General features: G+C 38.2%; 1 protein-coding gene across 2 annotated transcripts in view; it reads right to left on the bottom strand.

The window, feature by feature from the left end:
- Nucleotides 1-22922, bottom strand: part of UNC13C (unc-13 homolog C) — a 387958-nt gene that overhangs the window by 89156 nt on the left and 275880 nt on the right. For both annotated transcript variants that reach the window (XM_077828069.1, XM_077828068.1), the window contains 5 exons: nt 18715-18841; nt 16338-16434; nt 15116-15259; nt 12175-12252; nt 5420-5497 (listed from right to left, as the gene is read on the bottom strand). In XM_077828069.1, the coding sequence (XP_077684195.1) occupies nt 5420-5497; nt 12175-12252; nt 15116-15259; nt 16338-16434; nt 18715-18841 (524 nt within the window). The remainder of the gene's footprint in view (nt 1-5419; nt 5498-12174; nt 12253-15115; nt 15260-16337; nt 16435-18714; nt 18842-22922) is intronic.

Here is a 22922-nt window from a genome sequence, read left to right on the forward strand (position 1 = left end):
AGATGTTAGTCACTTCACTCAATGTACTACAGGATAAGTACAAGAAAGAATCCGAATAGAACAGAACAGAATGACAAGTCATTATTAATCTTGTTTTGCATTTACTTCAGTGGGAGTTTTCCTGATTAAGCACTGAATAAAAACTGAGTAAGGGATATTTGTCCCATTTTATTTAAATATGTTAAAAATAAAGAATAAATATCACTGTAACACTCAGTGCCGTAACTAGTGCCCAGGGCAAGCAAATATATTTGAGCCCCCTAGTTTTTTCTCCCGCCACCATGGCTTTGCGCCCTGGTAACACTATGAACGTATTTTAAGCCATCTTCTCTTGCACATTAAGTTGTATGCAAAATAATACAAGACAAGTATATTTTTAAGGACTGTCATCATGTTTATTTCATTCATGCAGTATCACAGGTAAATCTACACATGTTCCTATAAAAGAGTAACCCCCAGGCAATTCCTTAGCCAAAACTTGGCCCAAACAATTTACTTTTAATAATGAAAACACCACAGTTCTAAGTCGAATGATGATTAATGGTTTACCATTGAATGTGTTATGTTCCTGTCTGATATGTGTTTTGTCTAACAGTCTGTATTTTCCTTTGTGATATAACATTAATGATAACTCATTTTATCCCAAATCAGGGCTTGCAGATCCTTGCTGAGTTTCAAGGAAACAAGATTTAGAAGCAGCACTGTAACTTAAATTGGACTTTTCTGCTCTATTCAAATATTTATCTAGGCTATGAGAGCATTGATACGGCAATTAATTTCTCAGTGTGTCAACCCTCATTTCTCATTTACTATATAACTTAATATTCAAGTAATAGAGATGGGGGTTCATAACTTACACAGACTATTTTCAGTGTTTTATGGTGTTTGAGACTAGTAACGCTATCAGAAACATAGAGGAGTTCTATAGAGAAATAATCTTACTGGTGCAATTCAAACACATGAGTAAAATGGATGAATCCTATATAAAGTAGTGTAATAGGAAATAAACATTGTTAGGTGGGCGAGTGTACTTTGTGAGTGCATTTGTTTTCAAGATGAGTAGTACAGGATGACTCAGGAGACCAGTAACAGAATTTTGGAGTCTTTCGGATTTAGGTCACTGGGTCAGAATGGGAACTAGATTGCGATTGTTGTAAATCTGCAGTAACTCTAGATTTTAGGCTGCGATCAGAATCTGACGATGGGTTATTAGTTACAGAAAGTCACTGAGGTTCGAAGGCAATTTGGTGCCTGATATGAAATATGCTGTTAGTCTCAGTTCTTAGAGAAGAAATGCCAGACTGGATCAGACCTGAGGTCCATTTAGTCCAGTATCCTGTCTCTGATAGTGGCTAGAACCAGCTATTTCACAGAGTGGCTAGGACCAGGTATTTCACAGGAAGATGTAAGAATCTTACAATACATCGATATGGGATAATCTTCCCCACACATTAGGTCTCCTAATCCACTATCGTTAGCAACTGGTTTAGGCCCTGAAACATGAGGTTTAATATCCTGTTAATAATTTTGTTAGCATTAACTATTATAGCTCTGGATATTCTTCTTAGCCATATAAATATCCAATCCCCTTTGGAATCTTGCTAAATTCTTGGCCACAACACCACCAGGAGGCAATGAGCAGCACCGTCTAATTATGCATTATATAAAAATGTATATCCTTTTATTAGTTTGGATTTGCTACCTTTTAATTTCATTGACTGTCCTCTTGCTATTGTGGGAGAACGGAAGTTTCCTATCTACCTTCTCCAGACCATTCATTATTGAATATATTTTTATCATGATTTGTATAGTTTCTATGGTAACAATTTCAGTTTTTCCAACCTCCCTTCATATGCTTCCAATCATTCTGGCACTAATATGCATCCTTACTGGGCATCATGGACACCAGAGATTGAATGGCCATGGTGGTTCTCATCCATAGAGACAGGTTAGAGTCAAGGAATATCGGTGCAGCAGTATGGAGAAATTTATGCTAGTACTGTGGGTGTCCTGGGAATAGAGAACTTTGGAGTCCTGAAAGACTTTCACAGGTATTAAGTTCACTTAAAAATATAGTAAGTGAAATAAAATACTGTTATTTTATATATTATTTATTATTTGTATTACCACAATGCCTAAGAGACCTAGTCATGGATCAGCACCCTATTGTGTTAGGCACCTTGTAAATGGAACAAAATGACAGTTCTGTTCCAGATAGCTTAGAGGATAAGAGACAACAGATTGGCACAGACAGACCAACAGGGAACACATGCTGTACACACCTCTTGCATATCCATCTACTCCTGTAATGCAGTTTTTGATCTTTTTTAAAATCACATGGAACTTTCCGAGAAAAAGATAATATAATTTCTTAGGGAGTTCCCCCCCCTCCCCATTTCAGACATGAGCCAATTTTGGAGGGAAAACAGGATAACTTTTAAGTCATAAAGGAATGAGGTTTAAAAAAATCCAGTTAGAAACATTTCAGCAATTGCTGTCTACAAACATTAATTATCAGGAGAAAAGAATGTAGCTCTCTGCCACTACTTACACTTCTCTACCCTTTTGTCCTCAACAGCTCCTCATTCCCCTTCCAAATTCTTAGTCCCCTCTTACCAACACAAATCCATTCCACTTTTTCTTGGCCTCCTTCCCCTTCCCTCTGGTGATTTCTGCCCTCCCTTTTTGGACCATCCTTTTAATTTCTTGCAACTTTCCTTGTTACCACCTCCAGCCCTTCCATCCAAACCTGACACTCCATCCTACCCTCTTCCTGCTGGAATTCACACACTATCTCAAAAAAGATCATTGCCATCCACTACCTTTCCATATCTTGCTGTATCTATCTCCTGGCACAATGATTAGGTAAAGGGCTAGCGGGAATAGTTGGGTTTTTTTTTTTTTTAAATAAACTGATTGTATGCTTATCTCCTTTATAAGATACTTCTCCTCTGAGATTTTTCTTTGGGGCAAGGACTGTGTCTAATGTCTCATTTGGAAAGCACCTACCCCATTCCGGGGAGCATCATCATGCAGATGATAATAATGAACATCTGAGTGAATAGTGGATCCTGTGCATCTGATTTTTAATGTCAACACAGAGCTGCACAGTTAACCTATGGCTGCGTAATGAAGCAACAATACACAAATTAAACAATAATAATTCAGATAACACCCAGCAGATTTTTGTTTTCTAGTAAGAATCTGGCTGATACACTTTTAGCACCCTTTATAATGAAGCATTGACAAAAATATTGCAGCTCTTCATTTCCAACTCCTTAAATAGAGAGAAAAATCTCTTAAAATATGTAGAGATATGTAGAATCAGTAACAGCTATGAAATATGTAGAATTAGTAACAGCTATACAGAGGTTGCTGCTTTAGGAGGAATATTAGAGATGTACTTGAGTGGGAACAGAACATTCACCATCCCTATTTGTTCATGGGAAATCGGAAGAGTTCCACTTTTACACAGCTGAGCTGATTACATTTTACTGCCCATTTAACAAAAAAGATACCAACAATAAATCCACAGTATTTCTATAAATGTTTGACGTGCCTCCCCGTCCTTCAGTTTTAGCCGGTACATCAGCCTACCATTGCTATTGTACATTGACTCTGATTTTATCAGATGCAAAAATTTGCAGAAATGTTTTTGATGCGGGACCCCTCAAAGCGCTAAATGAATGAATGGCAAATAATGTACTTTGGGCCTAATTCTAAAAGGTGATGAGTTTTCTTAATTATCACTGACTTCAGTATCATGGGAGGTACTCTGAAACTGGCAAGATTGGCTCCTTAAAATATTATGATTTATACAGTTCCTAAAGAGATGAAGTATTAATATACAGCTGGAAATTGATAAAAAAAACCTGCATTTCATTCCAATTACGTATATGTAATTACCAATAACATGATCATTGCTAAGGCAATTGGATTTTGAGTACCTCACTCAAATCTTGAGGTCGTCTTTATTCAAGGAAGAAAACAAGTTTTACAAAGCAACTTCATTTTCACAGAGCAAATCATTATTTGAAGCTTGATTATTTGACCTGTAGCTTGGGATATGCCACATCATATTGTGTCAGTAACATCTTAAACAGATATGAAGCTTTTAAAGATAGCCTGCATGTTGCACAAAAGTTGCACATTTATACTGTAAATCATTTCTTTAGTGTTCTTTAAGAAGAATTAGATTTATGTCTTCAGACCTTTGTTTTAGCTAAAGAAACATATCACAATAAAATTAGAAGTGAAGAGCATTTTAAGGTTCACAATTGTCCGGGGTGGGTGGTGGGCATTGACTTCCCCTTTCATGTTATTCTAATAAAAATCAGGCTTTAAAATGTTTCTTGTATCAGTGTATAGTGATTCACACTGAACATAACGGTTTGAAAAAGAATACATTAATATCTATTTAATTAGTAACATCAACACTTTCCAGATGGAAGGTCTGTTCTGGGTGGAAGATCTGTAAACCTTACTTGTGTGACTAATCAATTACTTCAAAGGAGCTACTTGACAACCTGTTTCACCAAAGCACCTCTGTATGTGGTTATGTCCCATTAAAGTCAATGGGACTTAAAGACATGCTTAAAATTAAGCACATGCTTTTCTGCGTACGAATGACTGCTGGAATGCTGCTTGAGGGGATTAGAATTACTCATTTGAATGAGATTTGCAAGTTTGGGACTTTAGGTATTGAAAGTGCATTGAAAAGAATATATTTTACAACCTTCTTGTGATTTATGGAATACTTTACACTATTTGCATATTGAAAGATTTAATGCAGAGTGTAAACTGAGTGCCAAAGCATAGTAGTTAGCATTATAGGGAATTATTAAATGCAAACATGGAAATTAGTCGGAAACTGTTCTTAGCCTTAGGAAACATAGTCAGGTATAATAAAAGATGCTTACTATCACAAACCTCATAAGAGAATCGCTCTCCTTCTTTCTTCTGCTCAGTGGATTGCAAGTCAAAGGCATTGGACAAAGACATGACACATTACAGACAAAGCACAAGGCACATTTTCTACAGAATGTTGTAGATGCAAACAAAACAAACTGGTACATAAAAAAACAAAACAAAATATATACCAGTACGAACATTCAAATCAAGCGGGCACTACAGAATGCAATATAAAACATCCAATATTGGTTGAACTTTACAGATCATTAGCATGTTTCTATGAAAATGCATTACTTGTTTCCCCAGACATTCCCAGTGCATTATATAGTTCTCACATGGCATTGCTTTTAAATAAAATATTATATTTTTTCAAACTCTGTAATATGTCTTATTTTTACATTTTGATTTTCTTGGCAAGCAGAAGCAAAGGCTATGGATAGGTTGCGAACATACCGCTAATGATCTCTAAGTAGCTGTGCAGTGAACGCAGGGAATTAAAACCACCTACCTCTTTTCCTCCCATAGACTCAAACATTTTCTCAAGCTGGACTCGCAACTGCTGGATATTGTTCATCAAGATACAGGGCTATAAATAAAGTATAGCATGTGTTGTTATATGAACAAACAGATACAAACAAACTAAAACATAACAGTTGAGAATGGCCAAAAGGAAGAAGTATAAGTAAAGCGATTCAAGATTGCAATATCTGGTTCTTTTTTGCTGGAAATCCATCTTCCTATTCCAGCATAAAACTGATACATTTATGTACTACAATGAAGTTAACATTTGAGATCTCAGCATATGAATAAATCAGGCAATTCTATAACAAACTAAATTATTCCACAGGTGCACAATTTTGCATTCCTTTAAAAGTGCTTTAATAATCTAAGCAATATTAGTCGCATAAACATGCCTTCATATTTTATTTTTAAAATACTATTGTTTAAACTTTTCACGTAAGCTATTGTCTTTTTTAAACTGTATGCCAAAGACTGAGGGAATCGCACTGCAAAAGATAGCAACTGCCAGATACAGAGATTAAATTAAACGGATTCTACTATGGAGGCTTTGTAAATTCGTATGGCTTTATTTACTACTTTGTAATATAAAAAAAATCTTGATAATAGAATTCTGTTTTGGCAGGATTACTGTTCCAGTGCATCTGCACATTACATTCAAATCTGCAAGAAATGAATTTCTATAATGCATCTATACTTAAACCTCACAAGAAGAAGACGGGTGCTAACAGCAACCCACATACATTTAAAACCCTTTTAGTCTGTGATGCAGCTCACTGTTGGCTGAAACATGGTTTGAGTAGACTAGGGTTCAGAAGAGCATTTAAATAATTCAGCAGCCTACTCTATAAAATCTAAGGGAACTCAAGGTCAAAAAGAAAAAGGAAACTGGAGAATAAAATAGAAGATCCTTATTTAGTATTCTTAACCCTTTCATCACTCAGCCTCAATAAAGTACAGTAAATTTTAGCACACTGTCCTGAGATTCTCATCTCTCTTCCTCCCCCAACAAGTGACTTGACCTCATGTAACTACTGAACCATTCTCCCCATCCCCGCCCACAAGAGGCAGCCACCCTATCCCCTTTATGTCCTGCGCCTTTTTCTATCTGATATTGGTGCTGGATCCTTAAGGATTGGGTCAGAAAGAATGTGAAAGAGGGCACTCAGCACCAGTGAACTGGGGCATCTTGGATTACATTCCAGTGAAAAGACCCCACCCCCAATTAGTTCCCCATGGAAATAAACCTGCAAACCCTTGAAAACAGCCAGTTTCTATCGTGAAAAAGGTTTATTACAGCAGTGCCAACCAAGTACGTAGCCCCTTTGTTCTAGGCAGTGCACAAACACAGAGTACTAGAGTCTGTCATATCTTAAGGTTAGGGTACTGCAGTGGTTGATATTTCCATAAAAGCATAAGCAAAGCAACAGTGTTTAAAAGGCTGTTGACATTTCCTGGAAAACTTGAGAAACATTAACATTAGAAACAATTCTGCTTATATATATCCTAGTTCAATGGTTCTTCAGCTGACATCTGTGGAGCACTTGTGTCCAGGGAGCTACATCTGTTGTAATGGGGAAGCATGCCCAATCAAAACAGTGGGTAACTAACTCTGCCATCCAAGAAATTCCAGTTACTTGTGCATCAGTCTTCAAAGGAGCTCCACTGCTCATATTGCTGAATGGGAACTAAAATTTGTGAAAGAACCTTTCATTGTTGGGCACCCTTTGGTAAATATTTAACCATGATCAAATCTGCAGATTACACTGAAATTCAGGGGATTTGGAGGATAGAACCCAAATACAAAATGAGCCAAAGAGAGATTGTATCTGATCTCTTCTATTACAACTAGAATTTAAAGGTAGGAAAGGATTAAAAGCAGTGGATAAGTGGAAAAGGTTATGGGCAAAGAGGACAGTGAATAATAAGTATAGACAGAGAGCAATAAATACACAAATAAATAACTAAATATGCCTATGAAACAGGTAAATATACATATGAATTATATATCTATACACACATCTGCATTTCTATATAACATTGTACAACAGCTGTGTATGTGTATACATACAAAATTTTAAATAATGAAAAGAAAGTTTGATGCTGGATGAGAATATTATAGAATCAATGGGTCTGGGTTCAAAATAATTAGAGAAATAACAGTTTGTCTTACTGCCTCTCTATTATTTCTTTTTCAGCATATTGTGTTTTTAGGATCCATTACTACCAGACATAGTGCTTACTACTGTGAGAACTCCCAGGCCACAGGACTTCAATGGGGAGTATTCATGGTAATACACATTATGGCTAGCAGTAAGTGTTTGCAGGTTCATGTCATTCGTCTATTCACTTTTGGGAGGGACCTACCTTATTGTATGCAAGAAAAGCACTCACTATGTTTTGGGTACTATAAATACATAGCCACAAAGCTCTAAAGTCGCTGCAGGGAAGGTGCGGGGCTGGGACTGAGCCAGGAGGTCGCCCACATCAGAGTCTCTCTCTTTTAAGAGCATATTTGAGAACCACTGGTCATCTTTGTATGTCATTTCTGACATTACCTCCATGAAAAAAGTATACTTGTTACCTACTGCTTAGTTGTATTCATCTTCTTTTTGACACATCATTATTGCTTGTTTTGGAAACAATCTGTGATGTCACTAACATGATTATGATTTCCGATGGGGAATACAGCACATGTATTTCTTTTAAACCAGGGGTTCTCAAACTTTTTTCTTCTGAGTCCACTCCAACATGCTATAAAAACTCTACGGCCCACCTGTGCCACAATAACTGGTTTTCTGCATATAAAACCAGGGCCAGCATTAGGGGGTAGCAAGCAGGGCAGCTGCCTGGGGCCCCACGCCACAGGGGCTCCTGTGAAGCTACATTGCTCAGGCTTAGGCTTTAGCCCTGGGTGGCAGAGCTCAGGGCCCTCAGCTTCAGCCCCATGCAGTAGGGCTTCAGCTTTCTACCCTGGGACCCTGGATCCCAGCAAGGTTAATGCTGGCCCTGCTTGGCGGCCCCCTTGAAACTTCCTCACGGCCCCCCACGGTGCCCCGGACTCCGGGTTGAGAGCCACTGTTCTAAACAACTGCCAGTGCTCTTGGCAATAAAGGAAGAGAGAAGATAAATACATTGAACAAGTATCAGGTGAATTGTTCCTAATAAGACAGTTTTCAAAGTTTCCTCTGAGATCATAGTTGCTTATTAAGGGCCTGATCCTGCACCTGTTAATTCACTGGCAAAATTTGCATTGACTTCAATGAGAGTAGATCTGAGGTTCAAAAATGTTCCCAGTTTATTGCATATGTTGAACCTTAGAATTCTATTTATGGCACCTTAGAGGAGTCAGACAGCCAAACAGAACAACACACAAAACTGAATACCAAGCACAATGCATAAAACTGAAATATGTTCATAAACAGTGACAGGCTGTGGGGAAATATGATGATACATTTAATAAAGAAGTACACACCATAGAAAATGTACAGCTATGTCTGTTTTTTATTTGAAAAGTTCCTGTAAATTTTATTGAATGGAATTAATAAAATGGTCCTAAAATAAATTTGATAACTTTGCACTTAACTACAATCATAAAGCAGTATTTATTTAAATCTCTTCTAGCAAATGAAAAACAGGAGATGGCGTTTTAGTAGAACTTGGGATCACAAAATCAAATGAAATCTCATCAATCTAGAAATATGAATTTCAAATAGATGATTTCTAGTAAAAATAAGTTATCTTTCTATAAAGTCATTTGTTGTAATCCTTTATGCCTTTTCTCCGTCACAAAGCCATAATGAGAACAACCTTATCCAAAGCCTCAGCAAAGATTAGCGTTCCAGGGTGACTTCAGAAATCAATCACTTCAATGATGAAAAAAATCCCATTGGAAAGACTAAGAGGCAACACAAACAGTGTGATTTGATGACCTAACATTAGGTATCAGAGTCCTAATTTGAAATGAACTGTAGGTACAATACTACAAATCTTAATTAACTTGCACACTACATGTAAAGTGCAATTGGCTATGGCAACATATTGGGCCAAACCCATATATAAACAACCGTCTGGAGCAGGTGGGCTGGATTACTGACAGATGCATGAGGGGGAAAAACAGGGGATGCATTCACTCCCACATCACGGGAGATACTCTGCCCCAAGGTATTTTCAGCTCAGTGGCTCCTGTGGGAGGTAGGGAGAATCCATATAAAGACACACAACATTTGCATGTGTATATCTATATCTACACTGATTGCTTATTTCCGCTACTTATGGCAATAGCTCACAAGATGAAGAACCTTGACTGAACCATGAAAATGACCTGCTGGGCAAACTTATGACAACATGGTATTCTGGTATGTTGTGAACTGACTAGCTGCGTTTCTTGGCTGCCAAGCCTGGCTTGCTGCTTAGTGTCTTCTTTCTGATGTAAGCAAGATTTAAGCATTGCCAGATGCAAAATGTGTGGAAACTCCTTATGTATGTCTTTTTCAATATGTTTTCGGTAGGGGCTCCAAAGATGAAGATATTTGAAGTAGAAAGGGAGTCTGAAATATGACACATCCATATGAATAAAATTCATTCCCTTGTAGAAATATTTATATAAAACCACTGCCTAAAGTTACAGGTTTCTAAACTCTCTCATTACTCTTAGTTTTATTTACTGACATTATATTAAATGTAATTGCATAGTAAGCAAAGAATATTTAAGTCTTTTTCCACCATACGTATCGCTATGGTTTGGTAGAAAAATTAATATTTCAAATGTTGTCTGTGGTGGTTAGAAGAGGAAGGAACCAAGGACTGTTGCTCTTTAGCTATTAGAGAAACAAGGTGGGTGAGGTAATATCTTTTATTGGACCAACTTCTGTTCGTGAGAGAGACAAGCTTTCAAGCTTACACCAAGCTCTTCTTCAGGTCTGGGAAATGTACACTGCGTACAGCTATTTAGCTATACCTTATTTCTGATTCCTTTTGTTGTATATGCTGGTGACCTTTGGATTGTGATAATATCAAGCTCCGGTGACAACGAGGGCATATTATTTCCATTTTTCCATTTATTCATTTCCAATCTCAGTTCCAATCTCACCAACATAGTTCCTCCCCCAGTTCTATGTGTGAAAAAAATAATTTGTGCTCCAGTTTAGTTCTCAACTTTCATAAATCTATAAAAGCGTTCTGAACTTCTGGGTTTTTGAACAACAGCTTTTCATTTTCTCAAAATCTTTTACTTTAGCTTAGTTTAGGATAGTGGGCCCAGTCTTGCCAGAAGCCAAGATTCTCCTCCAAACACCCTTAAGTTGTCTAGACTCTAATGGGAGTTGATGTGCAAAGAACCTCACAGAATGCCCACCCCATTCAGGGACGGTTTGCTGGGATCAGCAACGGGTGAGACCATCCTTCTGTGCTCTGGGAGGATTTTCCTGTATTCTGAGTTTCATGTGGCTGCTCCCTATTTGTTCTTTGCCAGTCCCCTGCAGTACCAAATAGGACAATTTGTATGCTGTGGCTGGTGGCTAATAGCTCTGCTCCCTCTCTAGAAGGGACTGGAAGAGGGTTATTTACTGGAGGACTTTCCTGGTTCTCAGCATCATTTTGCTGAGCTGTCTCTTCCCCCGGCACTGGTTCCTGCACATCCTAGTTTGTTATTGCTATGACCAGGTGTCCTGTGGGCTTTGAATTTCACCTGACCACCTTTTAGGGGTTGAGAAAGGATTCTCCAGGACTACAGACTAGCCATTCAGTCTGGGATTTTCTATCTCCCCAGCACGGCCCAATCTTTTGAGGCTGGAGAACACTGTCCCTTTAACAGCTATGTATTTCTCCCAAACATTGCTGTTAGTCAAGGAACAATTAACATAATCCCATACCTGTGCATAAAGATGTGACAGGTAAAGGCCAGGTCCTGCAAATGACTTTGACTGGTTTGAACCTAAATATACGGACAGAATAAGGTACCTCTTGGGTTGCACCTTAGTTACTCAAATGAGGACAAAGTAGTACATAGTATGGTATATGCCAACTCCTGCTGAAGTACTCATTGGGCAAGGCCCAGCAAGGCCTTTCCTGGGTGTATTGGTCTTGATGGCACAATAGTGACACCACACACTGGGTCAGTTTGCTGCAAGGGTGTTCCTTGGTTATGTTAAGTCGTTAATAATATTGTAATGCTTATTTAACTGCACTGTCTGTGTCTTATTTACTGCTGTGTCCATTGGGCTTGTCATGCAAGAATTCTCTGCAGCCAACAAGACAGCACATTAGTTTACCATTCTTTTTCACTGCTGCATGGAGAAGGAGAAGATGGGTGGAGCTGAGGATGTGTCATATTACAGTCATTTATCATTTACTGGGATTTAGGAGAGAACAATATAGGATTCTGTCACACACAAAAACCTCCTTAATTTAGAGCTAAGGTTTTTGGGTGCAAATCTCCATCAACGTAATCACTTCAAATATAGGAAATCACCAGTTTCTTCCACACTTCTCTGTGCATAGTATTTCTCCTTCTAATATTAATTTCCCCTTTCTTCCACCAACCCCCATCAGTTGTTATATTACAATGTAAGTAATCAAGGAAAATAGGTTATCCTCTGGGAAAAAACCTCTCCCTTTTTCCATTCGTTTTCTTGCAATAAAAATGATCATATTTCCAGTTAATATAATAAGACCTCTAAGTGCACTTTTTAAAGACAGAAATAATATCAGAAATAATATTAGTATTTTTTAAACTTTACTTACCAAAATTTCTTTATCACAGTATGAACTGAAGTCATTTGAAATAATTGCAGCATACTGAAGAAGCACTTTGTTGATAGTCTGGCGTGGAAAAGGAAATGTTTAATTGAGATACATAATCATGTAGCAGTCTCTGAAGAATGGTAAGTAAAAATACAAAATAGTATTCAAGTGAAAGTAGAGGCTTGTTTTCAAAGCAGATAATATTTGTAAATGATAGAAAATTGTCCTGGATTAAATTTACAAAATTTTAGTTTGCATTTGCTTAGAAAATTGGAAAGGTCACATTTTAAATCCCTTCACAATGGATAATGTTTCTTTTTTAATGGAATGTAATTTTCTATAACAGAAATACTTTGCATTTAGTTATACTGACATTGAGAAGTAAGAACATTGAGGGGCTCTAGTTTGTGCATTGTGCAACATGTACTAAGCAGAACATTAGTGATGCTCAAAATCCTCTAGGGTGACAACCTACAGATTAAAATGTAATGGAAAAATAAGAACCAAAGGAGCAATGTTTAAATATCAGCAATGTGAACGTAATCCTCAACAATCACGTGAATACGTACTTTGTTTACAGACTGAGAAAAGTGATGAAAGCACAGAATTATGTGTAAATACAAACTATTTCTTAGCCCTTGGCACTGTCATGGAATTTTAAAGCTTGCAAGACTGTGGCAATCCAAGTAGAAAGCTGGCCTTACACAATGTGTAAGCTTATCAAACAGCAGATCAATAAACCTAGAAAAAACAGGTGGCTGATCCACCCCCAGCTGTTCAAACTTGCCTTCAAATATGATAGAGAAAATTACTTTTGGCCTTTACTTGAAGTGTGATATTTCACTTGCACACAGCACCACATTTTCCAGATAGGTTTATTACAACTATAGTTAAGGCTCTATAACAAACCCTGCTTTTCAAGTATATCTACAGTGATCACCCTGTATTAGCAGTATTACCTCTACCTCCTTGTAGTTATTATTCTGGGAGTTAAGGGAAATACTGTAAATACTCAGGTGATATTATTTAATTATCTAAGGCAACTGGCAAGTCTTTAAGGGCGAACCCTGTAAACTCAGCTGTTAAATACCTGCAGAAGGTGAGAACTTGACATGCAAGGTCTCAGCAGTGGAGTCTATTTTCAAAGGAAAAAATGCTTAATCTTTGGCATTCAGAAAAATAAACTTGTTTATGGTCTAAAACTTGAGACTCAGCCATAGAACCCAGAAATAACCTTAGGTTAACAAACAAACAAACAATGGCAGGTGAATAGCACATGACGTAGTTTAACCACTTATGCTATTTTGAGAAACAAAATGAGCAAAATAATAATATCTGGCTCTTGCATAGTGCTTTTCATCAACAGATCTCAAAGTGCTTTACAAAGGAGACAACCATTATTATCCCATTTTAAAGATGGGGAAACTGAGGTACAAAGCGGTGAAATGACTTGCCCAAGGTCACCTAACAATGCAGTGGCAGCTGGATTTAGAATAGCATCTAAGTCTCCTGAATAGCACTTAAGTGTCCTGAATCCTGGTCCAGTTTTCTATCCACTAAGCCATGCTGCCTGCCTCCCCTTCCAAAGCAAAGCCTACAGCTGGGAGCTCTGGGGAGGAAAGACCTATGAGGATTCCCTCCTAGAGTTTCTCCCCCATCATACACTGCAAATAGGCCCCAGGACCCACTCCCAAGCCCTGTAGATTCTGGAGGATCAGTTAGAAATGAGGGTCTTTGTCATAGCACTGGCTCTGGTCCCTGATGGCCTTGCTACCTGGCAATTCTATGGTATCTCTTTAACAAGTATAGAAGGTCATATACTCTTCTGTACTGAGCTGATGATTGATGTTGTTGGGGTGGGGTAAGGTGGCTCAAAGTAAACTTTCCTCTCTCCAAACCTGGGGCTCTGGCTTTGGCCCTCCTGTCCCTACACATTCCTATCATGCATTCCCCATTCCTGACATTCCCCTTATATCAGAGGTTGGGGAAGTAAATGGTGTAAAGTCAGCTATGCCTGCTTTATGTCAGCTTAGGACATCCCCATTCTGGGGAATCTTTAGAAGCTCTTTTAGGCTGGTTAGGTCCCTTTAAGCTGCTCTGAAGATTCAAAAAGATCTTAGCAGGGGCCAAGGATCTGGTTCAAAATGTTGGAAGGATACTGTATAGCTAGAAATATTGTACAATAAAGTAAGTTAAGAAATCCTGGCTGATAGACCTTAAGCAGGGAGTATTTCTCAATGGTGAAATCTTAAAATGGAGAAAGAGAGGGCAGCACATAAGATCCCACAGAGAGCAGCACTTTTCAATGTATTCTTTAGCAATCCACAGAAAATGGAAATCGTTGATTTTAAGTGACATCAGAGAATGAGAGATGAACTGGCTGCACTGGGTCTTCAAGAAAAGCTCATAAATTCACCAAGCTTCCAAAACAGCCTAACAGAACAAACTATCCATCAGCAGGACCAACATGCCGATGAGGTGGCAGAGCAAGAAACAAAACAAACAAACTCTGGAGGGGCTTCAACCAACAATGCTTTGGTGCCAAAACTATGCAGAAGTAAGGCTCCAGATTTCTTCCAGCCATCTCACAGACCTGACAGATCACTATATGTTTCACTGATGAATCCCTCTGAAATCTAAGTAGTGATTCAATGATTAACAAGAACACCAAAGTTGTCAAGACATTTGGTAACATATGCTTATATCTAGTTCTATTATAACTTGAAGTCCAGAGGAGATTAGAGTTCCTCAAACTGGGTGATCAATTAAGAGAAAATAAACTGGTCATTTCCCAAGAATAAAAACAAAATAACTTCTCTAAGGCTCCTGGTCTGCAACAGGGAATATGGGTTCTAAATAACATTAGAATGTTTTTAAGCACAATGACAACAGAACGTTGCTTTCTCTGAAACGTGGTCAAGATGTATTGATTTTATCCTACCTTCGCAAATCTTCTCATTAAATGAGACAGTGCTTCAGGATTAGGACACTCCAGTTTCCTGATAATCTCGAAGCTTTGATTGAGTTGTGTGAAGACATCTACCACAGAGCAAGAGAAAAGGGCATGATCTGATGTTCGCTGGAACTAGAGGAGAATAAAGAGGGGGAGGGAACAAAAAACCCCATTAAAATGAGTTAACATTTGCAGATCCATGTTCTGACAATACAACAGTATTCATTGAATTTCTAACACTTCTAAAGCCATCCTAGAGCCAGAAAATGAAAATTTTAAAAAAATTGCTTTCACTTTTAAGGGCTCTAACACAGACAGTAATTTGATGTGTTCTTTTGTGCTCTTCTGGGAACAGAATGAAGCTTTACAAACTTCAGCAATAGTCCTGCACTGGGATCTGCTAGTGTAGATACTTATACCTGTATGGAGTCTCATTGGCTTCATTAACACTCCAAAGAATCTGTGCTACAGGGCTGCATTTCAGGACCAGGACGTAAATATTTAGCCTTCTTTGGAGCTGTACCACAAGTATCTGAATCTCTGCACAAAATATGTGGCATGGTATCCTGGTTCCACTGATGTCAACAGCAACACTCCAATTGGCTTCAACAGGGCCAGGATTTTACCCATGGTTTTTTTGGTCTGACAGCAATATAATCTTATGGAGTGTCGCTTGCAGCAAATGAGACTTGAATTTAATAACTTTAGATACTCCCCCTCCTAGCTGGAGAATGCTTTTACTATAGCAATATGGCATTGCTGTAGTGATATTTGAATCCTTGCACTGCATGAATAAACATGCGATAAAGATATTTTCCTGTAAAAATATTCATCCGAACGGGTGCTCAGCTGAAAGGTCTGTATAAACCAATGCAGAAACTATAGAAAGGAACCTCTGAAGGCCTGACACCTCACAGATTAAACGTAGCAGCTGCTGGACAGTGCAAAGCAGCACTAAGCACTAGTCTAGGGCAAGCAACTAAGTTCTACAACTGCAATTGGAAGTGGCACTTAGGTAGGTAAAAAATCATTCAGGAGTTGGAACCTGGCCATAGGGTGAGCACTGAAGGGTAAGTACTGGCCAGTAATGACTCTGCATAACGTGTGATATCTAATAAGGACACAGCATAAGGAGTGCCTATACTGTAGGGACATTGTAATACCAAATCTCTTTCCTGCAGTAATACAATTTTTTATAAAAAGGACTTACTCCATCTTTTTTGTCTCTTTCCAGTGCTCCATGAAGAAACTCCATTGAGACATCTTCATTTTCATCCAACCATTGAATGACAAAAGGCTCAAACCATCTAAAAATTACAACCATTGATGTTTCATGTTTGCCTTAAAATATTCATTTTATTCTGGAATATACATAGAGTTATTGCTCTTTTATGACATTAAGGGACTTTAATATTGTGATTATATATAATATCAACCATTTGGATTTTGATCTGACTTCTAAACTGTCCTCATAATTGTTTCATTCATACATTATTGCATATGGTATGCTCTGGATTTGCATGTATAAACTCAGTTTTGGCAGCTGCAAAAATGGAGTTTTGAAAGATGTCACACTCAGTATTAGAGTTGCAAATATGATCCTTTTATTTTGGCCAATTTTAATTATCAAATAGCATTACAATTTGTTATTTAACTGCTTTCACATCATAAGCATTAATTCTGCTAAAACATTAATTGCTATAAATGGGAGTTGTATGTGCCTTTTGTGGAGAAGGGCTTGCCCCTTAGTCAGTAACATTAAAATAAATACCAAATTTGTGTATATCTAGAGAACCAGCATATGGGCTGCATTAGTAGGAGCATTGCCAGCAGATCGAGGGAAGTGATTATTTCCCTCTATTCGGCACTGGTGAGGCCACATCTGGAGTATTGTGTCCAGTTTTGGACCCCCCACTACAGAGAGGATTTGGACAAATTGGAGAGAGTCCAGCGGAGGGCAACGAAAATGATTCGGGGGTTGGGGCACATGACTTATGAGGAGAGGATGAGGGAACTGGGCTTATTTAGTCTGCAGAAGAGAAGACTGAGGGGGGATTTGATAGCTGCTTTCAACTACCTGAAAGGGAGTTCCAAAGAGGATGGATCTAGACTGTTCCCAGAGGTGGCAGATGACAGAACAAGAAGCAATGGTCTCAAGTTGCAGTGGGGGAGGTCTAGGTTGGATATTAGGAAAAACTATTTCACTAGGAGGGTGGTGAAGCACTGGAATGGGTTACCTAGGGAGGTGGTGGAATCTCCATCTTTAGAGGTTTTTAAGGCCTGGCTTGACAAAGCACTGGCTGGGATGATTTAGTTGGGCTTGGTGCTTCTTTGAGCAGGGGATTGGACTAGATGACCTCCTGAGGTCTCTTCCAACCCTCATCTTCTATGATTCTACGAATATGTATATAAACATATGGGGCCCCATAATCCCCTCCCACAGTTGAAAGTATAGGAAGGAATTCTGAGCAAAGACAGCTTTAAAGGTTCTCTCCTAGAGTTCCTTTCTTATCAGTTTATTGGGAGTTTCTCAATCCCACAGAATTGGCCATGAGATCTCCCTAGAAACCCTGTGGATCACCATGTAGCTCCTCGGGGAAGTGTAGGAGGCAAACAGTTCTAGCCCTGGGTGAGCCCTTCATCCTGGAAGCATTTTGAATCATACTACTAAGGGAGCTTTCAGGCTGTGGCTGCCCCTAAAGTCCTTGCAATGGGGGCTCTCAATAGCAAAGATAAAGAGGCTGTATTATCTTTTCTAAGGAATCTCTATGGGGCTGGAGGAGGATGATCTATTTCTCCTCTGTTTCCTCCCCAACCAAGTAGGATTGGGGACATCATGCACAGATCAAGGTGCATGTGCATGTGAGCTTCTATTGTCTGATAATTAGAAAGTGTCTTTTATCAAGAATGATTCCACTGGTTTTTTGTTTTCTTAGCATACGTTTGGATTCTTACTAATAATGGGATGAGCTGGAGGTAGTTTTACTTTGGTAAAACCTCAGCTGTGGTATATTTTATTTGCCGTGTTGGATTTATGGTCTATGGAAACCAATGACAGACCCCAAACTTTCTGAGGCAAGTTATTGGAATTCTAAAAATCAGAAGACATAGAACCAAAAATGTGAATTAACTGCAGCAAGAGAGAAGAAAAGAGAAGCAGCAGAAGAAAATTAGTCATATGGAATAAAACCTTTCATTGCTCTTATTGCCCATTAGTACTGTATCTTACTCCAGGTTTTGGAAAGAAATGACTATAATGACAAATAGCTAATACTGTTGCCATACCCACATTTTCTGCCATCCTCTGGCCTTAGGATTTTGCCATTTGTGAAACCCTTCTATTAAATACTATTGTTGAATAAACACATTAATCTGAAATGGTTAACAATTTTTAAAATATTTGGTATAACTTATTTTTGGGAATAAAGAATTAAGGGGAAAATGTGTGCAGAGTATAAAGAAAGGGTTATTAGTGCTGCTTAGCTTAAATGCACTCTGCTTTTAGTGTTATAATGGATAAATATTTAAAGAAAATAAAACTTAACAAGCAGAGCACAAACTCAGGGGAAATTCTCCCCACTACTTACAGAGAATACTCAGGCACTGCTTCCTGGAAGGCAGGGAGTTCTCGCACATACTCATTATAAAACCATTTCACTTTGAAGTGCAAATTCATATAATCTGTGCTCTTGCATAACCGCTGCTTTTCATGTTCTATAGAATAGAGAAAATAAAAACATTTCATAAACTTCTGATTGTAAATAACATTCTTGTGTCTCAATGCACTTTCTAATGTTACTAGCACTAGTGAAATAAATCATACAGTACTTGCATCTGAGGGCAAGTGGTCTAATTTCTCAGACAAACTCAGCACCCATAGTTTCAACTGTGGCTTCTCAGCATCCCTGGAAAATGTCAGGCCACAAATTATGTAAAACATTTTGAAGCCCCCCTATTTGTGAAGTAAAGAGAATATTTTCACAGAGTAAGCAGAATGCTGTAGTGTCTTGCAAAAGTGAAGAATGAAGATTCAATAAAAGAAGGAGAATATTCTAATAGTGTATATATCAAACTCTCTTCCCTTATTCTGATTCCTCTTAGAGTGGTATGAAGTGCACTGGAAAAGAAGATAGACAAAAAATAAAAATATAGCCATGAGGTAAACAAATGAAAATAATAGCTAGCCATAACTATTGGAAATGTCTGAAGAAGTGACTACTGTAGCTCTAAACAGATTGCACTTATGGTGTGTACTTAAAAAGGAGTACTTGTGGCACCTTAGAGACTAACCGATTTATTTGAGCATAAGCTTTTGTGAGCTACAGCTCACTTCATCAGATGTATTCAGTGGAAAATACAGTGAAGAGATTTATATACACACAGAACATGACAAAATGGGTGTTACCATACTCACTGTAAGGAGAGTGATCACTTAAGATGAGCTATTACCAGCAGGAGAGAGGGGTAGTGGGAAGAAGAAGACACCCCCACAACTCTTAATATATTTGATTTTTTTCATCCTCTGCACCACCAATTGAAGAGCCATTTTGATAGTGTTATTATTTAAAATTTGGTGCCTCCACCTGCCTAAATATTCCTATCCAGGGATGTAAGAGAGGGAAGTTTCTCCCAATACACAGAACAGCTAGAAGATGTATTTGACTCTGGTAGCAATTTTTGTCAGTATCTCAGTTGTGCAGAAATTATATTACAGTAGGGGAGTGGAATGGGGACACTGTTGCTTGTAAAGTTGTGCCTTTCCAGGGATCACCTTACACCTGGGCCCAGCAAGCAGGCTTTGCATGTGGCCATTTTCTATTTTTTTTAAACCACATTCCAACTCTGTATTCAGATTTTGGAATATAGGGCCTCTGTCTACAGATATTTTGGAAGTTTCAAAAATTCGAACACCTCCCCCTCCTTCCACCGTTTCAGGTAAATCAAAAAGTTTCACTTAGATTTTGAAGCTTTTTCATTAAAAATTTTTTAAAATAAAATTGAAGGAAAGTTCTAAATGAAAAGTGGTTTCAAACAGAAAATTCCAAATGTTTAGACTGAAACAATTAAGTGAAATGGATGCAAACTTGTGAAATGTTTTGGTTCACCTGAAACTGCATTTTTACTGTAAAAAAAAAAATTTACCCAGCTCTACATCCAACACCTGAGAATGTCACTACTTGATAGTTGCAAAAACTGTAATAATCCTAACTTTAGACATATGTAAAAGCTATTTTGAAGGCAATCCACTTTAGTAATAATGCTGATGTGTGGTCCACCTAAACAACAAGGGAATGCAAGAGAACACCAGGTGTGGGGGGGATGTGAAACTTTTTACTGTGGATGAAGGAACCATGAAATGCATTCCTTCACCTCCCACCAGCTGTGCACTGAAGGACTGTGCCATCAAACAAGGAGTCAGAGAATGAACAATTAGCTTATGGCAACTTTGTATATTGTCAAAATGTTTCCATTCCAAGGAATGGGTACGAGCTTAAGATCATTACCGATACACTTCATGATGCATTTCATGTAAAATACTGACAAGCTGTAGTTATTAAAGGAAGGACAAGTTCCTTTTTATGAATATAGCATGTACAAATTTCCTTTAAAAATAAACTCTGCAATTGCATAATATCCAAAGCTAGTACCTGTGTTCTGTTGCCTCAGGCAAACTAGCAAATCTCTGTGCCTACCAGCCCACAGTTTTCTGTCAATCGTATTTTGCTGTCCTAGACTACCACCCATAGCAGAGTGAGCCACTAGCAGTTACAAATCATCTAGTTATCCAGACAGTTCCCTATTTTTGCTCTACTTCTTTGCCACTGCAAAAATGTAGAAAACCTTAGAGTTTGATTTTTTTAAAACAGGCCAGAGAGAGAGAGATTTTTGTGTGTGACTTGACTTCATATTAACGTCCCTCCATACAGTTACCCAGCCAACACTTTAAAGATGAAAATAAAACAAACTAAAAAATGTTTCATTTGACGAATTGCAAAGACAGAGTCAAACACAGACTCTTAACTGTTACTATGATTTCAGTGCTTATACTAACCCAACCATGATAAGCAAAATTGATGAGAACGTAAGTGTTGGTTTCACACAGTCCAGTAGAGTTTAAATGATTCTTTAATATTTATTTAGTAGCCATATCTACTGCATATTTAATTTTGACAGCTAAAATTCAAATTTCTCATTAAATTTACAAAATAAAACATTTAATTAGTTCCTTGAACTGCTGCATAATAATTTTGTATACAATTTCATCTCTGGAATGTAAACAAGCCTAACCTTCAGTGCTACGAATATTTTACCACAAGGATAAAAATGCTTCATAAAAATTATGTTATCTAAAAACTATTTGTGAAGAGAACTCACTCCACCTTTTCTTGTATGTTCCCAAAGTTCCCTGAGGAAACTCACTGACACATCTTTGCACTAAGAAAACAATTTAAAAATGTATCTCAGTTTTTAAAAGGCATCATTGGCTCAATGAACGCTGGAAATGGAACAGTAGAAATCACCAGGAGCTCATCTCGCAATATGCAATAAAACAGTCAAAGGAAAGAAAGTCTTCAGATTCAGCAGGACAGATGCCTAGGGCACTAACAAATTCACGGTCCATTTTCATCAATTTTACGGTTATAGGAGTTTAAAAATCATAAAATGTCATGATTTCAGCTATTTAAATCTGAAATTTCATGGTGGTGTAACTGTAATCCAAAAAGGATTTGCATGTGTGGGGAGGGGGAGAGGGTCCGCAAGGTTATTGTGGGGCGGGGGTCGTGGTACTGCTGCAGCAGCAGCAGCGCAGAAATACGGGTGGCATGGCATGGCATGGCATTACCACCCTTAGTTCTGCACTGCTGTTGATGGGGCGCTGCCTTTAGAGCTGGGCACCCGGCCAACAGCTGCCACTCTCTGGCCACCCAGCTCTGAAGTTAATGCAGAAGTTAGAGTGGCAATACTGCAATCCCCCTACAATAACCTTGCCACCCCCCTGCAACTCCCTTTTGGGTCAGGACCCCCAATTTGAGAAACATTGGTCCCTGCCCTGAAATCTGTATAGTGTAGGGTAAAAGCAGACAAAGGAGCAGATTTCATGGGGAGAGACCAGATTTCACAGCCCGTGATGTGTTTTTCATGGCCATGAATTTGGTAGGGCCCTACAGATGCCAAATAAACACACTGGCATACACTGAAGGGAAGTGAGTCCCAGAGATGCCCTGCCTCTCCTTCTCTTGAAATTATACCAACAGATGGTCAGCTGTTCCATACTCACCAATCTTTGTTACTGTGATTAGATACAAACAGAAATGGGTCCAAGTCAAAAAGCATGGACATGGATCCAAACTTCCACAACATTTGTGTGTGTAGGTCCAGGGTGTTAATTGAGCCCATTATAGAGTAATGGCAGTAAAGTTTCAGACTAGGGGTCCAATTTAGAAAGGTATTTAGGCATTTCAAATGCAAATAGGTACATAACCTGCTTTGTACACAATACTTAGGCACCTGCCATTGAAACCTATTTTGATCTTTGGTACCTAAATACCTTTGTAAATCTGGTCCTAGATCTAAACTTCAACAAACTTCAAGATCTAGGCTCATTTTTCCATATACAACCAACAGACAGTCCCTTAGGTAGAAAATAAATCTCCAGTTATTAAAATACTTTAAAGCTACCTTATGTCTTGAAAAATATACAAAAACTTTATTCAGCTTCATTTGTTCATAAAGGAATAATGCACCAAAAACATTCTTGCCCTGTCAAAATTAACAGATAAGCTTCTAAAATACA

Source organism: Eretmochelys imbricata, chromosome 10, assembly GCF_965152235.1.
Source record: "Eretmochelys imbricata isolate rEreImb1 chromosome 10, rEreImb1.hap1, whole genome shotgun sequence".
NCBI lineage: Eukaryota > Metazoa > Chordata > Testudines > Cheloniidae > Eretmochelys > Eretmochelys imbricata.